This window comes from Nycticebus coucang, chromosome 1 (genome assembly GCF_027406575.1).
Source record: "Nycticebus coucang isolate mNycCou1 chromosome 1, mNycCou1.pri, whole genome shotgun sequence".
Taxonomy (NCBI): domain Eukaryota; kingdom Metazoa; phylum Chordata; class Mammalia; order Primates; family Lorisidae; genus Nycticebus; species Nycticebus coucang.
The window spans coordinates 23,848,641-23,875,220 of record NC_069780.1 but is presented as its reverse complement, the minus strand read 5'-3'; the positions used below and the strand labels follow the sequence as shown (position 1 = coordinate 23,875,220).

Below are 26,580 nucleotides of genomic sequence, written 5' to 3'. Positions count from 1 at the left end.
AGCCAGTACTTTTCTTTATATAGACAAGTTATTTATATTTATTTATTAATTTATGCTGTGTTCTTTTAAACATATTTAAGATCATATTTTAAAAAACATATTTAAGATCTGAATTTTTGAAATATTGTTTCTAAATTGCTAAATATTTCATTTTACCAATTATAGTTTTCATAGAGAAAAAGAAATTAATGAGTTCACAGAAATTGATAGAATACTTTCACTCTGCCTATAATGAGATACTAGATACTCTGAAGGGATTTTTACCAACATACACTTAATCATACATAAAATATATCAGAGCAATGAAATGCATCGTTAGGCACGCAAGGAAATAAAAGAAATCTCCAAGCAGGAAGGGAGGGAGGGAGAGAAGAAAAGATTTGAGACCAAAGCAAGGAACAATAAGCATTAAGCATATCCAAAATAGCCAGGTTGCAGTCTAAGCAAAGAAAAATACCAACATTGAGATCTAGAGTCTTTGACCCCTTAAAATTAGAGGAATTGAACCTAGTTTTGCAGCATTCAGCTGGGACCATCAAATGGCCCTAAAATTGCCCTAGGTTGTTGGTAGCACATACTGGCTCTCAAATACAAACCTTCTCTTGAGGAAAGCATTAACCCTACACTTTTCATTCTATGCCTACACCCGGCCAGTAGTACTTTGCCACCATACAACTTGATCAAAAATCAAAGAAATACATGGATAAACACATGGATAAAAGAAATAAAGCTAATCTCTAAGAAGTAAGGCATTAGTAGGAGGAGAAAAGGGAACAAAGAAAAGAAGGGAGAATAAGAGAAAATCTCACAGAAAAAAAAAAATTCGTGTAACAAAGAGAAGCAGCCAACACAAATGAGAGTCAACAGAAACAACCCAATAGATTGGACGACTTCAGATTCCATATTGGAATTTGCAGATACCAAATGTCAAGTAACTATATATGAAATGTGTAAAGAAGTAGGAGATGGAATAAAAAGTAAGCAAGAAAAAATTATTGAAAAATACACTTTTTAAGTGGAACAGTTAATTGTCAAAATCAAAAATGCAAAATAGAAAGGCAAAACAGCAGACTAAAGAGAAAAGTTAATGAGTAAACGAGAGAAGTAGCAAATTGGAGATGAAGTTTTTTTTTTACCAAGCTATAAAAGCACTCTGAAGACACAAAGAGTATAGTAGAGACAAAGAAAAGGGAAATATGAGTTAACTGGCATGGAGGTTAAACCTCCTATCACATAATGTTCATCCTATCTGCACTTAATGTATTTTAATACTGTCACTAAATGCTACTATCAATGAAAGAGCTAAGTATCTGCTAAAATTGCGCAATTTAGAACACACAAAGAATCTTAGCATAGAATTCTCATGAGATCTTATCAGAAAACTGGAAGGTACTTCTTGTAGAGATCCGTTTTACATCAAATAAAAACTTAAAAGTGTTTCTCTTTGTACTTCTAAGGACCCTGCAATTACTTCTGACCAACCCAGATAATCCACAACGATCTCCTGATCTCACGGTCAGCTGATCAACAACCTTCAGCCCCTTTGCCAGGTAAAGTAAGAGATCTGAAGGATTGGGACATGTGCGTTTGGGGGGCAATTTTCTGCCTACCACAGATGTCTATGAACTAGAGTGGGTTCTGTTTTTCACAATGGGTGATTTTATCAATTACAGAGGCAATACTATATTGCTGGAACCATCATAGGCTCTAATGTCAGATTAAAAGCATTTTGGGAAAAGATAGTCTTTTTTTCTCTGTTGCCGATCTGTCACAAAGCCACTGAAGCCTGGTGAGGACAAGCAAGAGGGCGTATGTGCAGCCCAGCCCTCCTTCCTTACAGTCAGACATGCTGAGAGGTGGCCAACCTCACTCTGCGCTCCCGCTTCTAGAGGAGGTGACAGAGGCACCACAAGCACCGAGCAGTTGGGAGCCAAACACTCAGGCGACTGAATTACTCACCCACATTTATTAAAGAAATATTACAACATTTCCGTATAGATGTTACAAAGCATTCTTCATGTAAGTCTGTGGACTATTTCCTAACATAAACAGCTGTGTGCCCACTTCTTTTCTAATTACCATATATATAATTATGATACTTATAATTCAATATAAGTACTGACAGAATCGGTAATGCTCGACAGAATAGGAACAATTATCTCAAAGATAGAAAGTGTTCCTAGGAATCAAGATGGCCAAATAGCGATCCCTCCTCATAAACACCAATTTCAACAACTATCTATGCAAGCACCTTCAGAAGGAACCAAAAGTCAGGTGAGTGATCATATGGCCTGGCTTTAACAATGTATCAAAGGAAGAGGTGCTAAAGAGGGCGGAAAAGACAATCTTGCACTGCCCATGCCACCCCTCTCCCAGGTTCCTGGCAGTACCACGCCAGCTTGCCAAGCAGGGAGAAAATCTGTGTGCCCAGAGGAGGGAGAGTGAAGTGATGGCGCAACTCTGCATCAAAACCCAGGGCTTCCCTGGCACAGGGCAGAATTCTGTTGGTGCCCATGGAGGGAACATTCAAACTAGCCATACCGCAAAAGCAGCCTGGGAACTGGACTAAATTTGTAAGGCAGTCAGCCAAAAAAGACTACAGTCCTTGGGCAATTACTGTGACTGTGCTGGCTAGAGCCCATGGACTTGGGGTGCACATGACCCAGTGAAAAACTAGCAGTGGCAACCAAGGCAGTGCCTGTGCCCCTCAACTCCAGGGAACACAGCTCAGGGAGAGTCTTCTTCCACTTGGGAAAAGGAAAGGGAAGGATTCAGATGACTTTGCTTTGTAAATTGGGTACCAGTTCAGCCACAGTGAAAATTCAGATGACTTTGCTTTGTAAATTGGGTACCAGTTCAGCCACAGTGAAAATCAAAGTCCCAAGCAGACTACTGAAGCCTGACTCCAAGCCTTAGTTCCTGGAAGGCGTTTCTGGACCCACCCTGGGCCAGAAGTAAATCTGCTTCCCTAAAGGGAAGGACCCACACCAGGATTCACCACCTGCTAACTTGAGGGCCCTAGGGCTTTGAATATACATCAGAGGTAGCCAGGGCACAGCCACCACAGGCTTTGGAGGAGACTGGGCTGGCTTCAGGTGTGACCTGTGCCAATGGCCATGAAGGACTGCCCACATCCCTCTTCCCCTGCTCCAGCAGCCCAGCACAGAGTTTGAGAAAAGATAGTGAGGGACTAAGCCTGGTAACCCAGGAAATTCTCCGGTATCTTACTCAAGATCACCAAGGCAGGACTACCGGGAGTCTTAAGAGTCACAGCATTCCCTGGCTTCGGCACCCGCTGTGCTGATACAGCTGCAATTCCCCAAATGGGAACTCCCTTGGATATGGGGAAAGCCTTTTCAAGAAGCACAGTTCCAACAAGTCCATACCGCGCAGATTAAGTATCTAAATCTTCAATGCCGAGAAATCAGTGAACATCTACAAGTGTTCATCAGGAACATCAGGAATATGTGACCTCATCAAACTAAGTAAGTTACAAGTGACCCATCCTGGGTTGATGGAGCTATGTGACCTTTCAGACAAAGAATTCAAAAGAGCTGTCCTGAAAAACTGAAAACATACTAATTGTTTTCTCAGATGACAATGGAAAAAAATCAGAAATCAGAAACAAGGGGAACATTGGAAAACATACAAACCCACAAACATAATGTGTATCAACAATATGCCCCAGAATTACCAGGGCAATGAAGAAATGAAGAAGAAAACTTATAAATGCCTGGAAACAAATGAAAATGAAAACACAAAGCCTACGGGATACAGCAAGTTTATAGCAATATGGTATGCAACCACATTTAAGAAAAGTAAAAAAGCTTCAAGTAAACAACCTAATGATGCATCTCAAAGAACTAAAAAAAAAAAAAAGCCCCAAATTAGTATAAGAAAAGAAATAATAAATATCAGATAACGATGTCAGAACATTGATAAATTAAATTGAAACCAAAAATAAACAAATGGTTAAAAACAAAAGGTAATTGTCCAAAAAGATAAACAAATTGACACACCACTAGTCAGACTAAGAAAAAAAGAGAGAAGACCCAAAATCATAAAAATCAGGGCACAAAAAAGCAGCAAACTGATACTGAAATCTAAAGGCTCTTTAGAGCATACTGCGAGCACCGATATGCCAAGAAATGGGAAAACGTGTTGGAAATGGGTAAATTCCCAGACACACACCACATACCAAGATTGAATCAGGAGGAAAACCAAAACCTGAATAAACCAATAACAAGTAGTGAGATGGAAGCAGTAATGAAACGTCTGTCATCAGAGAAAAGCCCAGGTCCCAGGGCTTCACTGCTGAATTCTACCAAGCATTCAAAGAATGAACACCAATTCTACCCAAACTATTCCCCAAAATCAAGGCAGACTGAATATCCCAAACTCATTCTATGACCACCCTGATACCAAAACCAGACAAAGATAACAACAAAAAAGAAAACTATAAGCCAATATCGCTGATGAACATAGATGCAAAAATCCTCAACAAAATACTCCTAGCAAACTGAATTCAACAACACATTAAAAGGATTATTCATGATGATTATGCTGTTTATTGCAGGGCAATTCACAATCGCAAAGATGTGGAACCAACCCATGTGCCCATCGATACACGAGTGCATTAATAAAATGTAGTATATATATACCACAGAGCACCACTCAATTCCAAAAAATGGTGAACTAATGCCTTTTGTAACAACCTGGATGAGACTGGAGACCGTTCTTCTAAGTGAAGTTTCACAAGAATGGAAAGGCAAACTCCGCATGTGCTCACTATTAAATTGGATCAACACCCATTGATCAATGGTGGATCAGCACCCGTGTGTACGTTTGGTAGTAAAACTCAACGGAAAGGAGGCAGGTGGGAGGGGACAGGAGGAAGGGCTAACTCCACACCTAATGCACACTCTGCGGGTGAGGGGCACGCTTATAACTTTGACTCAAACTGTACAAAAGTAGTTCATGTAAGCAAAACATGTGTACCTCCATAACATTCTGCCAAAACAAGTATCATGATCAACGGCATTCCTCCCAGGACTGCAAGAATGTTTCAATACACACAAATCAATGTGATACGTGATATCAACAGAATAAAGGCCAAAAACCACATGATCATCTCCATGAATGCTGAAAAGCATTTGACAAAATTTAACATCTCTTCATGATGAAAACTCTTAAAAAACCTGGGGATAGCAGTAACTTACCCCAACATGATAAAAGCTGTATATGACAGACTCATAGCTAGTATCACAGTGAATGGAAAAACACTGAGAGCCTTTTCTCTAAGATTTAGAACAAAGCAAGGATGTCTACTTTCATCACTGTTATTCAACAGAGCACTGGAAGTTCCAGCCAGAGCAGTCGGACAAGAGAAAGAAATAAAAGACATACAAACTGTATAGGAGGAAGGGGGATTATCCTTGTTTTCAAACAATATAATCTTCTATCTAAAGAAATCTAAAGACTCCACAAAAAAACTATTAGAACTGATAAGATAATTCAGTAAAGTCACAGGATATACAATAAACATAAAAGTATCAGTAGCATTTCTCGCGTCCAAGTACTAATCAGGCCCGACCCTGCATAGCTCTCAGATGAAATCGTGTGTGTTCAGGGCACTGTGGCTATAGAGTAAAATCAGTAGCATTTTTATATGCCAACAGTAAGCAATCTGAAAAAGAAACCACACAAGTAATGTCATTTACAATAGCTACAAGGAAAAGAAAGTCCCTAGCAATAAACTTAACCAAAGAAGTGAAAGACCTCTATAAGGAAAACTATAAAATATTGTTGAAAGACACGAAACAGGACACAACACTGGGGAGACATTCTAGGTGCGTGTATTGAAAGAATTGATGTTGTTAAACTGTCAGCACTACCCAAAGCAAACTATAGATTCAGCACAATCCTCATTCAAAACACCAATGTCATTCTTCAGAGAAACAGAAGAAAAATCCTAAAGTTTATACAGAACTACAAAACTTTCAGAACAGCCAAAGCCATCTTGAGCATAAAAAACAAAACTAGAGGAATCACATTACCTAACTTCAAACTGTGCTACAGAGCTGTCATAACCAGAACAGCCTGGTGCTGGCATCAAAACAGACACGCAGACCAGTGGAACAGAATAGAGAACCTACAAACACAATCTACACATCTACAGTGAACTGATCTTCAACAAAGGTGCCAAGAATGTACTCTGAATAAACAGTGCCTGCAACCTGGATGTCCACACGCGGTAGAATGAAACTACTAGACCCTTAACTCTCCCCGTGCACTAAAATCAAGTCAAAATGGATTAAAGACACTTGAAAACACAGAGCTGTAAAAAATGCTCTGCACTCTGTACTATATCCCTGAATTAGCCACACATACCCCTCTATACACAAACCCATGGATAAAATACTTTGCTTAATAAGGCTAAACTAATAATATACATGGGAACAACGTTTCAGAAAAGATTCCTCACGTGAGAAGCTTCAAAGGTTCCAAGTAAACAACATAGCCAAAGTCTGAATCAGACCATAAAGATTAGGAAAATCAATCTTAGGAGTTTATTAATAAAAAGATTTCTCAATTTTCACATTTCTCAAAAATATAAAAACATTTCTAATTAAATAATTGTTTTCATGCTGAATCACAATCTTTCTACATGGTCCTTCAGAGAACCAAACACTTCTCTCATAAAAGCAAGTAGATTTCATATACAAGGTTACAACCATTTAAATTGAACACAAACTTTATGGCCACCCTATAAATCAGTGGTTCTTAACTTTCCTAATGCAGCAGCCCTTTAATACAGTTCCTCCAGTTGTGGGTCCCCAACCATAAAATTATTTTCATTGCTACTTCATAATTGTAATTTTGCTGCTATTATGAATTGTAATGTAAATATCTGATATGCCGGAGACCTCCCAAAGGGGTCACGGCCCACAGGTTGAGAACCGCTGCTTGTAAATTCTTTTCGAAGTTGACAGTACTGACCATCAGAAAACTAAACCTCTCCTGAATGGAAAAGCAAGGACTTCACCCTGAAACATAAGCCCCACAGCTGAAACGCAGCCTTCTCTCTTTGTGGAAGCACTCAGATCCCATTTGGTTGGAATACTTCTGCTTTCAAAAGCCAGGCCAGAGTGCAGTAACGCTATCCTTATGGAAACAGAGGGAAGACGGTCCCATGTTTAGTGTTTTCTAATCTGCTCTTTATCAGAATGTCTGAAGGTCTGGATTGTAACCATATACTGACATTAAAAAACAATCACCCTACCCTCAATATGTCAAAATGTTATCAGGAGGCCCTGTGTCTGAGATCTGATGTCCAACTGACTGCACAGAGTTTTCTCCTTGTCCACTTCCCGATCTATTTCAGTAACATGAAACCCTGTATTGACTGACATTTCCTTTCAGAACATATTTCCCTTAAATTCAAGGTATGTTCTTCTCCTACCAGCAGAGGGAGGCCTGATCCACTGCCTGAGCTTTGAGACTGCTCAATTAAGTCTCTCAGGGATTCTCCCGGAGGAATGTACGTTTCATCCTGTTCTAACCCAATGCTGTATCGAGGTCTGGTTTCTTGTCTTTTATACCTAAAGATGGATAAATGAAGAAAATTTAAGAAATGCAATGATAGGAGGAAAACATTGCAGCTGAAGCAGTCATCACAACAGGATTGATTTTAGCAGGTAAATACAACACAAGATTAACTGCTTTGTACTGGTTGCCCTTACTTATGGTTTCCAAAACGCAAATCATTATTATTTTACTAACCAATTTTTTAAAATAAACTACATGATTAGTATCAACCATCTACAATTTTTCTTCTCCATTGCTTTTGACTGCATATATCCAAGCATACTACACTCTCTTAGTGTTTCTAAATAGTGTCAGGACTCATTCCCTAACATTTTTGGCCTACGACAACATTATAGCTAACTCTCTCATGTAAGGCAATGTATAAAGCAAAAACAGATAAATAAAATTAAGGTTTACAAACTTCGTTAATAACAACTATGTCTTCAATTAGAAATGAATTTATTTGAACCAACGAACCTATTATTCATTTACAAAGTTTCACAAATGATCTTGTAATTGCTCAAAAGACAATTGAGGTCCTTGATATTTCTCAAACTAGAAAATAAGTTCTTACTTAACTTTAAATACTTAAAAGTTATCATACTTAACTTTAAATACTTAAAAGTTATCATACTTAACTTTAAATAAAAGCTGGACTTGCTTTAATAATTAATCTATAAATTACAATTAAAATATTTTAATACTAAGAGGAAATTTTAGCTCAGGAAATATGGAATTACTTGATCCACTCTAACTTCAACATGTCATTTTCTCTGCTCAGAATCAAACCTAAGTAGCAGCTAGTCCCTGAATTCCCTAACTACCTAGTTTCCCTAGGGATAAATTATTTATCTGGGTAGTTATGATGTCCAAAGCAGAAATGAGATAGGTATCTATTTATAACTTTGTTAGGACAAATATTTATCAGCAGTAACAGATATTTTCAGTTAAATATAAGATTTAATTAGGTCAAAGAAACCTGCAGTGAAAAGCATCAACAGACAAAAGTGGTAAATATTAATATAAGGAAGACACTATAAATGCAAAACTCTGTATCTGCATGCTGGAAACTTACCTGAAGTAACAGAATAGAATGATAAGGACCAAGAGCAAACTACAGACAGTCACGGATATAAGTAAAGCTTTGTGGTGTATAGGTCCATCAACGAAATCTGAAATTAAAAAGGAAGACAGCTATAAAGTGAAGAATATTTCCACTTAAAAATGAGGACGCCTTTCTTCCCTTGAAGTGCTTGCTAACCATCCACACAAGATATGAAGTAACCATTTAACATGCCAATTCATCAGGAAAAAAAAATATATATATATATATATATATACACACACTCAAAATTAAATGAGGTTGACCAGAGTGAGTTACCGCTCAGCGGAGCACTTATTTCAAAGGCACACATTAAGGGACAGGCTGACACAGGATAAAACCACAGAAAGAACATGAACCAATGTCAATGGACATGTGCACCTCAAATAGTAACAGGTACCTAATCATTATTTATCCGGTTGATGGGTTCACAGGCTCTTTTCATGTGGTCATGAATTTGAATAAAAAGTGAATATAAAATACAGTCTTTTTTTTTTTTTTTTAAACAGACTCTCATTTTGTCATCCTCAGTAGAATGCTGTGGTGTCACAGCTCACAGCAACCTCAAACTCTTGGGCTCAAGCGATTCTCTAGCCTCAGCCTCCCAAGTAGCTGGGACTACAGGCACCTGCCACAACACCCTGCTGTTTTTTGGTTGTAGTTATCATTGTTTTTTGGCAGGCCAAGGCTGGGTTCAAACCCGCCAGCTCTGGTGTATGTGTCTGGCGCCCTACTCACTGAGCTATAGGCACCAAGCCTACAAAGTCATTTTTTGATGGATACAAAAGGACTACTCAAATGTTGCCAAATATAGAATATACAGATATGCATCATTTAAAGGTGTCTTTAATTTGTTACAATGAAATATTTTCAAAGAATATATATTTGGTAGCCAAACGTATATTTGGTAGCCAAACGTGTTTTTGATAGAACGAATTATTGAACATTATTCCTTTTGTTTTAACTCTAGTTCTTGAGACACTAGATTTGCTTAGAACATGATTTCTCAAACTTTATATACATAAGAATGACTCAGCTTTATACAAATGCATACTTAATGACTTTAACCCCAGAGATTTTTATTCAAAATAGTTTATGTTTAAATAATCATCTCCGGTGATTTTTATGCAGATGATCTCTGGGACATATTTTGAGAAAACAGACTTAAAACCAAGCACACTTACAGAGTAACAGAATTACCACTGTTCTTAGTAAGGGTACCATGAACCTTTGAGAAAGTAATTACTGTTATTTAATTTTAAAAGGTAGCATTATAATTAAGACTACGGTTACTATGGGGAAGAGGTTTTCCCACCACATGTATACCTCTAACTATTAATACATGGTCACCTAAATGTGTTAGCTGGAGACCTTATCTCACCCAATGTAACTTTCTTCATCCAAAAGTAGTATTCCATGAAGAAAAACTAACAAGGACCAATTAAATAAAATAAGATAAACAAAATCCCTACCTCCTCATTAATGAGGAAACACTACTGCTAACACTTTAGAATATCCTATCGCAATAAAACCTCAATGAATAAAGAAAGCTCATAAGCAAAATATTTCACAAAAGGCATTAAATATATCCTGCTTTACAACTAGATCGTTTTCAATAAATGAAATGTAAACCTTCTCCCAAACCAATTTTTTGCAAGGTGATTTTTAACGTTTTAAAAAATTACTTAATTTTACCTTTTTAATTGACACATAATAATTCCGCAATTTATAGGCAAAAAAAATTTTTTTTTGAGACAGAGTCTCACTATGTTGCCCTGAGTAGAATGCCATGGCATCACAGCTCCCAACAACCTCAAACTTGTAGGCTTAAGCGATTCTCTTGCCTCAGCCTCCCAAGTAGCTGAGACTACAGGCGCCCGCCACAATACCCAGCTATTTTTTGTTGCAGTTGTCATTGTTGTTTAGCTGGTCCATGCTGGGTTCAAACCCACCAGCCTCAGTGTTTGTGGCTGGTGCCATAACCACTGTGCTACAGACACTGAGCCCACAGTGATGTTTTGATACACACAATGCATACTGATTGGATCAGGGACATTAGCATATCCATCATCTCAAGCATTGATCATTTCTTTGTGTTGGGAATACTCAGTATCCTTCTTCTAGCTATTTGAAATCATATATGCATTATATCGACAGAATTTTTAAAAACTAGATTGTATTATACGCAAAGACATCCTAATTAGAAAGCCATTCTTCTGTTATTCTATATTTAGAAGATTTCAAAGATTCTGCTATGAGACTTCTTTGCTGGAATACATAAATTTCCATAAGGAATACTCTTATACACACAACTCCCTCTGCCCAGGGAGTTGATTATTTTCTTGATAAAAATTTCTAAAAATAGAATTACTAGTTCAAAGGACATGTTTTAAGTCTTTTCATATATACTGTCAAATATCCTTTAAAATGATATATTATCCTCAGTGAGCTACGGGTGCCAGCCACATATACCAAGGCTGGCAGGTTAGAGCCCGACCCTGGCCTGGTAAACAACAATGACAACTGCAACCCCAAAATAGCCGTGTGTTGTGGCGGGCGCCTGTAGTCCCAGCTACTCGGGAGGCTGAGGCAAGAGAATCACCTAAGCCCAGGAGTTGGAGGTTGCTGTGAGCTATGATGCCACAGTACTCTACCGAGGGTGACATACTTGAGACTCAGTCAAAAGAAAAAAAAATAAAAATAAACCCTCTAATATGTCCTTTACCCAAATATCTCATTGTTATGCTTTTGTCCTATCTGTTTTATGATTCTCTTGCTTTCTCAGTGGTTCTCTTTCTTTCACTCACTGTCTATATAATATTTATATATGTATATATTTGCATTCATATTTATTTTTAATTATTTGTATATATCTGTATTCTCTTTGGATCATTTAAAGTTGCAGAAATAATGCCCTTGTCCATTTATAGATATTTCAGAGTGTACTTCCTAATAACAAGGATTTTGTCAAATTATGAAGCAATTTCTAAAATCAGGATGTTGACATGAACACATAAATTAAAAATATTACCCTGAAATATTTCAGAAAAACTTTAGATTATATATTAATATATGACATAGTTAATATTATAAACTACAAATACAAATTTCTTGTCCAAACCTCATGATGGTTACTATTTACGATGTATACATACTACTTGTAAAATATTAATGAAAACAGCCTACATCTGATAAGACTAAATGAGCACCACTAAAACCCAGCATTTTTATATTAATAAATTCAGAAATGTTGCCAATGGTTAGGAAAAAGGAGCTGAGCAACTCGGACGACTACGGTACGTGTCCAGAAAGCCCTTCAGACTTAATTAACCACAATCAAACCATGTGTGTGTGTAATTAGCACATAACCATGTGCGTGTGTAATTAGCACAATCACTGTCAGAAACGTGTTGCTTAGTACATCTCAAATTTATAAGCTCTTAAAATGAAGCAGACTAAAATTTTACACAACGAATTATCTAATAGTAAATTTTTTTCCTCTATTCCATTATGCAAAGTTAACAATAAATCTAAGCTGTCATAATACCTCAGCCAGAGAAAGTGCAATTCACAGTATTTTTCTGCCTATCAGGCACGCAAGTACCACAGCACATATACATATAAAGACTGGGGCTGGAAACTTAGCTTAAATGTATTTATGTTTTTATAGATAACAAAAACCTGATTTTACAGAACTCCAAATAGTAGATACTCAACTAAAACTAACCACATAATCACAGCATATAACCAGTATGCGAACACAGAATACTTTTCTACTCCAGTGAGGTAATTTTACTAAAGCTCTCAGCCTCAGGGCCTTTTGCTTTCCATTTGAATGCAAGATACAGAATATACCTTGAGCTGCAAGGTATATTCTAACACTATTACTTATTATATTAGTAATATTACATTAGTGCTATATAAATAACACTATTTATTATTATATTTCTGTTTAATGAGACCAAAGGCTCTGAGGGTCTCCCTCCTTGCCATCAAGCACGTTATTAAGGCTAGCATTACCTTCGCATTTGCTTTCCTGAGCCCCCATAACCCTATCCCCTGCAGCCCCATCTATGCCTCCTTGTCTTTCCTCGTGAACAGGTGATCCTTATCAATAACCCTTTGTTTCTGCTGGTCACACTGGTCATGTTTTAATCTGCCATTACCTGTACTCAGAGCATTAACAATGTAAACATTCAAGTCACTGCCAGAGTCTCAGAAAGTGAACACTTCCAGATACCTATCAGGAAAAGAGCAGGCATGTAGCTCTCTCCAGGGCAGCAGATTTCTACCTGGGCTGTCACTTCAACTGCTCTGGGAAGTGCAACCAAGACCTCCCCAGGGAACTCTGCTTCACTCTAAGAGGCAAGTCAGAGTCAGCAGGGGTATCACAACCGAACTGCGTTCTGTCACTACTGAGTCCTCTCTAATAATTAAGTGCCTTGTAGCTGCTTAAAATGCTATAATTCCTTTTTAAAAAGGCTGGAAGATGGTTCACAATTCCAGTAAGACATAGAAGAAAAAAATCATATACCTAGAAAGAACCTTGGAAATAAACGCTGATGTATTCAGCAAACATATACAGTGCACTTTGAATAAAAATACTGTACATCTGTGTATGAGAGGGGTTTAAAAAAAAAAAAAGCAGCAGCTCTGGAGTATAGCTGGCTATGTGAGAAAGGCAGTTGTCTCAGACCATGGTCTCCATGCCTTCTACCAGGTCCCAAAATGACTGGGCCAAAGGGTGAAGTGGAATCTTCAGAGACCATGTCTAGATACCAGCTGGAATCCTCAGGGTTCAAAAGCAGTGAACCCCAATGCCACCACACTCCTTGGAAGCAAATCACCCTATACAATGCTCAGTAGAATCCACCAGTCACTCTTATGTCCTCAGCTTTTACAGCGCTCTGGATCAAGGACTTTCTTCCCAGCGTTTCTCCTTTCTCTTTGCAGCCATTTCACTCTGTCATACAGAGGCTTAGGCCCCATGTTCTCGGCCTCCCAGATGCTACTCCCTCATCCTCTAGTGCAAACTAGAATCTGGCACCACCTCTCTTAAGTACGAGCCTTTCTCCAACAAGACACTGTTTCATACTCCTATATTTTGCAAATACCTCTTAAATATTACAAACCAGACCTGTGTACTTATTACTGCTTCTGTTTAGAGCCACTGCTACTCACGGCCTGTACGGAATGAAGCTAATAAGCCATTCTGTCCTGCATTTTCATCGTATTTAAAGTGGAAATAACAATCCTCAGTACCTCATAGGGTTCTTGTGAGGCTAAAATGGATTAATTTGTGTAATATTCAGCACAATGCTAAGCTGAAGTCAGCCATTTTAATTTTAAAATTATTATCCACTTAGCCTATTCTGCCTAATCCATTAGGAAACTCCTGTTCATCCTTAAAAGGTTAAGTATTGCGTCTCTATTTTGACTTTATATAAAGCTATCCTGCCCTCCTAGATACAGTTAGCCACTCACACTACTGTGCCCTCCATACACTCTATAATAAACTCTACTAACTGAAATATTCCTTACCAAATATAATTTTAGTTATTTGCATGTTCTCTCTTATATCCTAGTTTATACTTCTTGGGAAGAAGAATTTTCTTCTTCCATTTCTATATCCGTAACAATTAGCATGTTGTCTGGCTAATAAATAAATAAATAACCAAACTACAAAAAGTACCACTTCTGTGACATTTTGATGCGAGTTATTATAAATCAATATTTGATTCATAATATGAATCAAATACAGCATTCCAGATTAGTGCAAGAACAATGCTATAAAATGTTATCAAAGTCATGAAATTCCATTATATGCTGTTGGAAAGATCGTCTCAAGAAATAAAATTAATCATGAGGGATCATTCAAAATCACTTCGGTAAGACTTAGGATTTAAATTCTGATAATTACAAATTATTTATTCTGTGGTGAGAGTGAGGAGGAGAAAGAAAATATGGGCGCTGATCCTAAAACACAATCTCTTGGGATGCAATATTTCTTTTTTTCTTGTCCTTTCTTTTTTGAGACAGAATGTTACTTTGTCATCCTTGGCAGAATGCCATGGCCTCATAGCTCACAACATCCTCAAAATCTTGAGCTCAAGCAATCCTCCTGCCTCAGCCTCCTGAATAGCTGAAACTACAGCTGCCCACCACAACACGTGGCTAATTTTAGAGGCGTGGTCTTTCTCTTGCTCAGGCTGGTCTTCAACTCTTGAGCTCAGGAGATCCACCTGCCTCGGTGTCCCAGAGTGCTAGGATTCCAGGCATGAACCACCACACCAAATATTTGAATTTTTGAAAGTTTTGAAAATTAAACTTTTTTTAATTTTTGAAATTAAAACTTTTAGACATTTTTTCCATTTTATCAATATGAGAACTTACTTAAAATTTAATAATTTCATTCAAATATTCAAACTGGCCAAATATTTGTATTTTTAAATGAGCAACTCTTAAATGTGTATGTTTTGAAATTAAAACTTTTAGACATCTTTTCCATTTTATCAATATATTAAAACATGATTTAGACTAGCATAATTAAAAGGAGATGCCATAAAGCAAATAATCTTTGATTTAGTCTTTTATAAGGTCTTTATTATTAGAATAAATGTAGCCACAGATAACTTGTAAGTGAAAATACTACTTCTGAATAAGTTTTAAGGGGAAGCAGAAAGTACCCTCTCTCTCCCCTCTTGCAATACACTACAGATTTCTGAATGGAAATGGGAAGAAGTTAAAGTAATGGACAAACACAAGAGTGAAGCCACATACAACTATTATATTGACCCAAGAACTACTTGGACACATCTGTCAATGCAGCTTCACTACGTCACCTTGCCTCAGTCCTCTGTGGCGTGTAACAGTCCCCTGTTATCCATCTGGAAAAGGATGACAATCCCATTTAAGAGCAGTTGCTTTCATTATGCCCACACTGTCCAGCCCAGCGCCCTGGGCCTCACCTCTGCTCTTCAGCGGCGGCAGCGTGGGGTGCAGGTCTTTATTACACTCGTTCCTTTCCGTGCAGCACTCAATCGATCTCCTCTGATGTGGAATGGGAGTGTCCTGGAATTGAAAGCAAATATGAGTTAGTGGGTTTCCTCTGACTTTCCAAGTTCCCTCATCTGCAACTTAAGTCCTTATCGCTGTTATGAGAACTTACTTAAAATTCTAATAATTTCATTCAAACATCGTAAAAATATTATTTTCTAGCAGGTAATGTCTTTCAAATCACCACATAGTCTCTTACTGCATTTTTTTGCATTTCAAAATTACTATTACAGTTATAATAACCTGTGTCCATGTACACTGTGTAAACTGAGGATGGCAATTAGCTACACTGGATTGGGGGAAGATGATCTAATGAGACACTAAGCAAGAATAAACAGCAAAATGCAAAGAATATTTGATTTGAAAATGAAGGAAGAACTGGCCCAATGACAACTTCCAATTATTTCCCCAATCATAGTCATGCATACTTAAAGATGAGGACATGTTCCGAGCAATGTGTCACTGGGTGATTTTGTCTTGGTGCACTAGCACAGACCTAGATAGTACAGCCTTCTACACTCAGGGGCTGCCTGGTACAGCACATTGCTCCTGGTTACAAACCTGTACAGCATTACTGGAGGCAACCGTAACACAATGGCAAGTACTTGTGTGTTTAAACATATCCAAACATAGAAAACTTAGAGTAAAAATATGGTGTTATAAACTTATAGGACCACAATCTGCTGTCATCCTGTATATGGCCCTTCAAAAACCGAAATGTCATCGTGTGGCATAAGACTAATAAAAATAGGATGGCCAAAAAGAATAATTGTTTTAACTTGCTTGAAACTTCTTGGGAACCTCACCAATGAAAGGCTACAAAGTAGAGTCAAGTGAACTTTCTTACCCGACACTGAAAATCTGAGCCTTCTAGTCCTAGGCATCCAGAAGTGACCACAGGCATCCCAGAGTCATCTTCTTCTACCATTGTGAAACAGTATCCGTCAGTGCTGGAGACCAAAAGGCAAAGTGAGAGGGAGGGAGGGACAGAGGAAGAGAGAGAGAGAGAGAGAGAGAGTGAGTGTGTGATGGTGAGTGTGTATCTTAGGGAAAAGGAAATGAATGATGGGTATCATTTATTTCATTGCAAGTAAGGAGAAAATCAATGATCGTTACAGGTTACAATCTATTAAACGAATCTTAAAACTTTATCCTATAAAAGTGAAATTATCATGGAAACATCTGGGATTATCTTTGTCCATAAACTCATGAGAAAGAAGGATCCAAATTTCCATATAATCACAACCACTAATTACCATTAATAAATATATACACCAATTACTTAACTCTTACTTTGACCTCTTAAAGACATCATTTTCCCAGACAAACCCAGACAAACAACTCCGTGAGCCATGTAGTGCCCCTCTCACCTCCTGGATGAGGACAGAAAGCCTAATTCCCCCAAAGTCATACAGTTACTGAGAGGGAGAGAAAGGTTTGCAGCCCCACAGAATCAGGTTTATCCTGATTCTACTTGCTCTGAAATCGTGAAATATACTTATTTCCTGCTAAGGCATGGAAACTAAAGAGAGAGGAGTTAGGGCCAGCACAGCACAGCTGAGGTGATGAACAGTCTGCCTTTTGGCTCCCCAATGCTTTAAAGCTCGTCTGCCGCATGAAGAAATCAAGTTTTCTACAGCTGTCTGGGGTCGAGTTGGGAGTGGGGTAAGATGGACAAGAGAAAGAGAGAGTATTTGTCAGGGGAGTGGAAAAGAAAGAAAGAAAATTTCAAACTCCTGAAAGGTTTTCCCTCGGTAGAGTGCCATGATGTCACAGGACTCACAGCAACCTCTAGCTCTTGGGCTTCCGCGATTCTCTTGCCTCAGCCTCCCGAGCAGCTGGGATTACAGGCGCCCGCCACAATGCCCGGCTATTTTTTGGTTGCAGTTCAGCCGGGGCTGGGTTTGAACCCGCCACCCTCGGTATATGGGGCCGGTACCAAAAAAAATAAATAAATAACTTTCAATGACTCTGTGTCACTTAATCCTAACAACAGTGAGAAGAAAGTAATATTATTTCTATTTTACAGGTAATGAAATTAAAGTTGTGAGAATGTATTAAATGTATATAAGGTTAAGAAACAGTTAAGGAATCAGCCTTTAATCGAGGGACTCTCACTTCACTCTCACTTGTTTTCTGCTATCCCCACCTGTGCTAGAATGAAAAACAAGAACTGTGACATACACACAGATAGATATATTTGTAAACAGACATTGAAGTCTTCACAAGTTTGGGTGATGGATGCCAATAGACTCTTAATGTGAGTCATAAACTATCACTACTACCACGTCTTAAGAAATAAAGTATTAAACTCTTATCTCCACCCTGTTCTCATACGCACACATGTCCAGGTCCAAGACAGATAAGACAAGGCAGGCTGAAAGGGCCTGGGAAGAAAGCTCCGAGAATGGTCTTGGCATGGCTCATGGGTTTGTCTGTTCTGCCTTAGTGGCAGCAGAATCTTGCAATACATTAGCCCTTCCGTTCTCATTGACCCCCTTAGTTTATAAACCTCCAGTGATCCAAAATACCCCAGTTTGTAAGAACTAGCACAACCAAGTTGAAATATACTAATGAATGGCTAAGAAGGGCCACTAGTCAATCTGTTAGACCAAAGTCAAAAGCATGAATGCTGTTGTGGAAGACAGACTGTCTCTGCACAGCCCATGATATGAATTCTTTGGGGCTATCTAAACAATTGACTGAAATTGTTATGTAAATGTAAAGCGTGCAAACACTGAAGGCAATAAATAAAATAGCTATTTTTTATTTGTTTAGAGACGGGGCCTCATTCTGTCCCCGAGGTGGAGTGCGGTGGTAGGATCGTAGCTCCTGTAACCTCGGACTCCTGGGCTCAAGCGATCCTCCTGCCTCAGGCTCCCAAACAGCTGGGGCCACAGATGCAGTAGAGACAGAGCCATAAGCTGCCTAGGTGGTTTTCTACTGACAGGGAACTAAGCAACGAAGAACTGTGAGCAGTGAAAATGATCAAAGTAGCAGAATCTGAATTCTTCCCTTATCGTCTCAGATGGATGAATTCCCACATTGGTAGGGGAACTAGATAGATGGATGGACGGCTTTACTGCCCCCTCCTCTTGCTTTTCCTCTGAGGGATCATAGTATTGGGGGAAAGTAAAGTTACAACATTAATGACATAGTTCCGGTGTGAGAGATAGCCCCTTCATTTTATCCTCAGCAACATGTAACTATCAACCATCCTTCTCTGGAAAAATGAACATTTTCTTCATTTTTCCTACGAGGTACAAGATTTCTTGAACTTCTCTCAGTTTTTACATTCCTCAAGCTTTTCTGAATGGTCAGCCCTGCTACCCTGTACAGACCTTCATTATCTCTTCCCTGGACTGCTCTGAGAACCTTCTAGCAGGAGCCTCCCCTCTCTCTTGATTGTAACCCATTCTGTATAGCACTGGGCCTGATAAGTCTCACATTTTCTTTCTCCTGCTCAAAAATCTTCAATTGTTCTCTGCATAAAATTGTGAAGAGCCCTACACTATATACTTTCTATTAATTCCAACAACAAATTGCATCCATTTAACATTCTTATTTATGACTAATGACAGGCACAAATGGAGAGTTATTCCTTATAAAAGGATCCATAGTGAATTTGAAATCACAGCCTCTTACAACTGAATTAGACATTCTAAGGAGGACCCACTATTCTCTTACGGTGATTTGAAATCAACATCTTCTGGGGGAGTGGGGGAAGAATCATAAATCCCCATGTTTAACTGATCTGGGTAATGGCGGGAAAAAACTGGATGGCTTATAATGACGTTTGGTATGCAAAGTAAGAAGTATAAACAAACCAGACCAGCTCACACTGTGATACTCTGAGACCTGGGTTGGGAGTACCTGTCTGAAAACTCACACCACCGCCCTTAGCAAGAGGTTTCAAAGGTCTGGGTTAATACAAACTTTATAAATAGGCTCACAGCCCCTAAGCTGTCCCTTCTGCCCACTGTGACTCTTCAAGATACACAGCTGGAGATACATCTAATTCCTCATTTAAGCAGCTTGGTATCATTTGTGCATCCTTTGTGCAAACATACATTTGATTTATTACACCCTAAACCCTGGAAACTGTCCAGGCAGGAGAATTTTTGATGAAAACCCAATACAATAAATGAGAAAATACTAAAAATTACCTCCAAGTGAAGTAAAAAGTAACTTTTAGACATAGATCACATGCATGAGGCAGTGGAGGGACACGAGAGAGGTGGTGAGATAGGAATAAAAATGAGCACCACAGACCATGTCCAGTGAGGCGGGAAGGATATTTAAGACGGGGTAGATTATACAGAGGTAAACATACAACGCACAAACAAGGGTGAGATAACCCTGCTGGGACAGGAAAATGAGAGAGACCGTGGCACAGTGAAAACCAGGTAAGAAGAGATACTAGAGAGACGGCCGCCCTCAAGGCATGCGATGCGGGTCGGCAGCCCTGGGGGCAGAATCTGGAGATGGAGAGGATAAATCATAATGCAAATCGACACCAAGAAGGATATTTAGATAACAGACATTATCTTGAGACAGACAGGACTTAGGCTTTACCCTTTGAGTACAGATATAGGAAAGGCCTATTACAATATTCAGTTATGATGTGTTTACACTACATCCTCCAACTTGCGTGCCCTGAGCAATGGAAATGGCATGGATCTTGGAAGCAGATATATGTACAGCCGGCAGAGACCAAGCCATGAATGACTTGGCCTTGGCCTTGGCTGGTAGAGTAATTGATGGTACTGATGAAGGGTTTATAAGCCTCTGAAATGCTGCACGTGGTCTCTGAATTATCATGTGGGATTTCAGATCTCTTTTAAGTATGATGTACTCTTGATTCTTGGCCTCCTTTTGTGATATTCTCTCCAGGGAGGTGAAAGTGATAATGAACATAAAACCTAGCTATGACCCTCAGTTTGGTGACATCTGTGTAGCATAAGTCCTCAAGCCAGACAATTTAGACTAGCTCTTATCTGAGGTATTCATAAGAAAATCCACCTTTGTCTTTAAAACTGTTTTACCTAGGAGTGTAAGATTTAGCCCAGTGTTACTCAAGGTGTGTTTCCCTACAGTCAGCAAACTGCTTATTCCTAATCTGGAAAGAGGTTCATACAGACATGGAAACTCACATAGCAATTTGAGAAGATAAATTTACATCTGTTAAAACTAAATAACAGGCAATAGAAAGCATGGGGCATACATTCTGCAAATATTTTTAATTCACCTTTCTAAAAATTCACTTTTATTGCATTTTAGGAAACTATCAGTGTACAATTTATTGTGAGGGAAAAACCATCTTTTACCAGAGGCACCTTGGAAAAGCACTGATTTGAAGGGCAAAGAGTAGAGTGTGGGCATAAAAGAATGGAGGCAGAAAGGCATGGATTTATTCTAGGTCTTAAGACAAAGGAACAGAAGTAGCCCCTGTGATTTGCACATGATTGAGCGCAGCTCACAGAAAGACTCAGCTGGAATCAATATCTTGTTAGCAAAATACAAGTGCATTTTACTCAAGAGCAAACTTTCACTCCTTTGAGAACCAGTGTCAGGATTGGCTGATGGCCAAGAATCTAGGACTTCGGAGTCTTGGCCACAATTTTTCCATCATCTTATCTATTGAAAATTACTTAACCTTTTGGAAGTTCAGCTTTCTCACTTGGAAAGTACAGATAATTCTACATCCTTACAAGGAATTCTGTAATAAAATTTTTTAATGACTGAAGATAGGTGCAGGTACACATGTTAGCAAACATTTGATAAACACTAATTTTCGGTTGACTTCTACACCTTAACCCACTCATGTTGACTATTGTTATTGTTGCTGGTTTTGTATTTGTAATATTTTTGTTTTCTTTTTCTATGCTATCATAAATCAAAGGTTGGCAACCACATAATTCACAACCCATTCCAATCTAGCTTCCATCTCTACTACATTAAATTTCTCTAAACTATATTCATCAGTATTGAGAAATCTGATTTTTCATGTTTCAGCTCTTATCCCAATGACCAGTAACAGCATCCAAAAGAGTAGACCTCGCTACCTTCCTCCACAAACTTGGCTTCAGTGACACCGTACTCATGGCTTGACGCCAACTCTTAGTCTCTCGGGGACATCCCCCTTTACTCCAGCACAAAATGTCTCAAGGCTCAGACACACTCTGGTTAGACTGGATTGCTCCATTATTGATTCCAATTCTTCACGCGTTACCACAGACCTGGCTTCCCTTTGACCATGAGCCTGATTATGCCACTTGATTTTGTAAAGACAATGTCAGAGGACATGGCAGAAGCAGAAGCACAACCTCTTAAAGAGGATGCTCCCTCACACTCATGTGAGAAAGAGTATGCTCTGGGGAGCTGCTGGTCGGCAGCCCTGAACTCACGCAGCAGGCTGAAGCCAAGCCCACCCAATCCCAGAAATGCCCAGCATGGAAACAAAATGAGCCATGGTAAATCTGAGGTTGTTGTCTCACAGCAAACAGACGGATGATCTTCCCACCCTGTGCTCTCACCCAGCCTCTTCCCTGAGCTCCAGGTCCACATCCTATTGCCTACTCTTTGAGATCTCCACCTGCAAGAATCAAACACCTCCATCTTAGCATTTCCACATTGGAATGTGGTCCCTTTGTTCTCTTTCATTAAAAGGCTACTACCTGGCAGCGCCTGTGGCTCAGTCGGTAGGGCACCGGCCCCATATGCCGAGGGTGGCGGGTTTGAACCCGGCCCCGGCCAAACTGCAACAAAAAAATAGCCGGGCGTTGTGGCGGGCGCCTGTAGTCCCAGCTGCTCGGGAGGCTGAGGCAAGAGAATCGCTTAAGCCCAGGAGTTGGAGGTTGCTGTGAGCTGTGTGAAGCCATGGCACTCTACCAAGGGCCATAAAGTGAGACTCTGTCTCTACAAAAAAAAAAAAGGCTACTACCTTATGCACCTAAACCCACATCCAGAAACCCTGTAAAGCTCCTCTGGTCCCCCCCACCTATATCCAAGCCACCACCACACAACTTCACCTTCTAAATATTTCTCAAATACATGACTGACTAACTCCTGCACCAGCCCCATCCTACTTGAAAATCGTTTTCTCACACATGAATTGTTCTTATGGACCCCACCGGTCAATTTCTCTGACCTAACTCTTCTTCTTGAACTCACCTTTGTCTTCTTCTAATACATTTAATATTCCGCAGCAAAGAAAAATTTTCAAGGAAACCAATCAGATCATGTCAATCCCCACTGCCACTGGGGCTGACGCACCCACACCCTTTACTGGCCTTCCAAGGCTCTTACTCTTAATACGGCCCACCAGGCCACAGTGACTTCCCTGCCTCAGGCTCAGTCCCGACCACACTTCCTCCCACTTCTGTACTCTGGGGACCCGGTCTCCTCTGAACATGTCAAGAGGACTGCAGTTACCCTGACTGAATATTTTCTTCCAAACCAACCCAGATCACTTTAATGACTTCAAGCAGGAAAACAGGACAAAATATTTGAAACCGGGATAGTTCCGTAAAATCCTGAAGATGCGATCACCAGCTCAATAGCCCAATGAAACACACAGATATATTCTAAATACTACAGATATAGACAAAATAGCGAAATAATCCCCTAATTTGCTTACTCCTTGTGAATTTTTCTTTCTTCAGAGAAAAACCTTTTAGTTTTCATAATGTATTTTGTTGTTGTTTACTATAAAGGAGATGTTTCCCAGGGAAAAAATGTCTGAGCTTTGGGATCATTTTCCCTCAGCACAAAACTCTGTGATCCCAACTTTGTTCTGTGTTACAAGAATCAAGTTACTAGACTCTCTGGATCCCAAATTGCATATGTCTGAAAGAGAATAAGCATTCCTTACAATGCTATGTTATTTCGATGATTAAATGAGATATATACTGGGGGTACCAAAAAATGTATACACACTGTAAGTGATTTTGTTGGAAGTAAAATAAACTATTCCTCCAAAAGTGCATAAATTGTAGGTAAAATGGATATGCATAGAATTTCTAGGTACACTTGACCAATAACAATACCTTCAATTCAACTTCAAAAAAACAACACATAGATAATATCTCCTAATTGTGTATGTATTTTTTGGCACCCAGCTATGCTTCCTGTGTCATTTGGTCAATACATATTTCTTGTGCTAAATATATTAGGTTCTTAGAATATACTGGTAAGCTTATATTGTATTCTGCTTCATAGGAAAATTAAAATTAAAAAAAAAATTCTCAGAAGGAAAGAAAACTATCTGACTCTGTTTTGTACACCTTCTGGCTAACAAAGCCCCAAACGGTTGCCCAGATATTCTTTCTGACTCCAAGTGCAGCAGTCCATCTCCCTGTTTGAGTTCATGACCTCTCTGGAGGCACACTCTGCTTCCCTGGCACTTCAACTCCTGAGAGCCACACTCATCCGTTTAACCTTCCCTCCTCTGCCTTGGCACACCCTGGCCCCATTATGCTATAACTCTTGGCCACTGTCCTCCCCCTAAGGTGTAAACAGTGAACAGCAAAATGGATGTGGCTGCATAAAGATGTGTAACTAAGAAAAAGGCAAAGTAGTCTCATTTCAAATGTTATCAAGCATCTATAAAAATGTGATGCCTGCTAAGGAGGTGATTTTCTAGTACCTGGACAGTGTTTTTCCTACTTCCTAGGGGGCCACATGAGCTCTGCCACTACAATGCTTCCCAGAGTCTCTTTCAGAACATTCCTAACAGCCCAAATGTGCACCCTATAATATTAACACCGTCAGCACAATGAACAGTTAAAACAAACAAACAGAAAACCCCACACGCTTGACAGCCCATGCTGTTGAACTAATTGTGAGGGCTAGGTCTTTGGAATGAAAATAGTTGGGTTTTACTCCATAGTTGGGGCCTGGGAAATGAGCTCCGTGTTTTTATGTGTGCTGAGTCCGATTTGGAAGAAGGAAGAAGCAGCTCAGAACTCTATTTGGGGATAAGACACATTTTAATAATCACTTTTAAGACAGGCGTGGCTCTGGGAGTTTATAATAGAGTTAGATGTTGTTCTTCAAAATGTGTTCTCTGCAACACTGGCCTACAGTTCTACCGTGGAGAAAGTGTGATATTCTAAGCTGGGTTTAAATCATCTGTATCACCAACCTGCAAATATTGTTGACTGAGTCTTCTGGACAATGGTGGTGGCATTTACAACGTAAGATCTTCGGACGAGGGGTGGGGGCTGTACTCTCACCATCCTCTTTCTTGGTTCCCACATTTAATTTTCCTGAACTTCGCAAAAGCATGTTATCAAGGAAGTGTGCTGAAAAGAAGAAAAAGCGACAGTTAGGCATCTGTGTGACAGATACCACAGTCTTCTGTCCAAAGGACAATGTGAGATTAAATTAAAAAATGACATGTTCATGATACTTAATGATTTAAATGGAAAACAGATAGTTTGATGTTTTTTGATAACTATTAAACTTTATACATAATATATGTCTCAAGCAGAATAAAGAAATTCCCATAATCCCTTAAGGGTGTATTTGATATTTGTAAATTGTAACAGCTGTGTTTAATTTAGTGAAAGGTGCTTGATGAGACAGTTACATAGATTATTTCTACTCTGTATGATGATACTAGGGGCAAAAATTGTTATTACCATTTTTCATATAAGAAAATTGAGACTCGAACTTTTAGTGATCTATACACAGTCAGGAAATGATACAGCCAGCATTTAAAGCCAGAGAATCTGAGCCCTAAAATGGTCTTCCTATTATATCACAAGGGCCCCCTTACTTTATTACGATTTTTAAAGATATTATTATAAACAATCTACAAAATTGGACAGGAAAACAAAAAATTAGTTTACATCAAGATATATTTCAAAAGTAATAACATCCTTCCCATCAGCTTTTACATGCAAAAATGCCTACACATTATTACAATGATATTCCTGCAATTTTTGATGAAAGGCACTAGAGGAGACAGAACCTGCTAAACACAGACCTTCTGGATTCAAAATTAGGCTTGTCTATTTACAAGTTAACTCTTTGGACAACTCTGTAAATAATCTTGCTATGCCTCATTTTCTTATACTTAAAATAGAGATAATTATAAGCACCTATACCTCATGTCAAGAGCTTAGAGTGCCACTGTCACACAGAAGGGGCTAGCATCAATTTCCACCTCTTATGTTTGCAGGCACTATGGTAAGAGCTTTTATACATGCCATGTTATCACTTATGGTGTCATCTTCAGGATTGTTCAATTTGAAATCTCTCTCATAACACATCCAGATAGCATATAATTAAATCAAATTTCAACTAAAACATTACCGAAGATTGTTGGGTTAAAAACTTAAATCCTATGTCAAAAGTAAAATGTATGTGCATATTTACGTAGTGTGCATTTGTTACTTTTTAAACCACAAATGAATGCCTCTAGCCATTGGTTATATCAAAGAGTGAGAAGTTTAGAAAAAAAAAAACTATGATAATTTTCTGACTTTCTGCATGTTAAGCTAATTGGTAAAATTCCTACTGAATAATAACTGAAGGAAAAAGCAGTGAAATAATATGAAATCAATATGTCAGAATTTCCCTTTTAGTTGTTGTTAACTCTAATCTTTTGTTAGATTTTTCAAATTATATAAGCTGTGCATCTAACTTCCTCAAGCAGTTCCTTGTAAATTTGGTCTGGAAAAAACACGTGGATCATAGTGGCATCTGGCGCATGTGAGGAGCTTTCTATACGCAGAATCATACCCCATCCACAGTTATTCTGTTTCTGTAGGTGCTCAGGTGGGCCAAGAAAAGTGTACATTCAACAAGATCTTATGTGATTCTGAGAC

The 26,580-nt window shown here is 38.8% G+C and overlaps 1 protein-coding gene across 3 annotated transcripts in view; it reads right to left on the bottom strand.

Annotated features, from left to right (window-relative positions):
- Nucleotides 1–26,580, bottom strand: part of BMPR1B (bone morphogenetic protein receptor type 1B) — a 393,880-nt gene that overhangs the window by 26,859 nt on the left and 340,441 nt on the right. For all 3 annotated transcript variants that reach the window (XM_053609422.1, XM_053609511.1, XM_053609343.1), the window contains 5 exons: nucleotides 24,891–25,050; nucleotides 16,593–16,695; nucleotides 15,658–15,760; nucleotides 8,663–8,759; nucleotides 7,463–7,601 (listed from right to left, as the gene is read on the bottom strand). In XM_053609422.1, coding sequence (XP_053465397.1) covers nucleotides 7,463–7,601; nucleotides 8,663–8,759; nucleotides 15,658–15,760; nucleotides 16,593–16,695; nucleotides 24,891–25,033 — 585 coding nt within the window. In that variant the 5' untranslated portion in view covers nucleotides 25,034–25,050. The remainder of the gene's footprint in view (nucleotides 1–7,462; nucleotides 7,602–8,662; nucleotides 8,760–15,657; nucleotides 15,761–16,592; nucleotides 16,696–24,890; nucleotides 25,051–26,580) is intronic.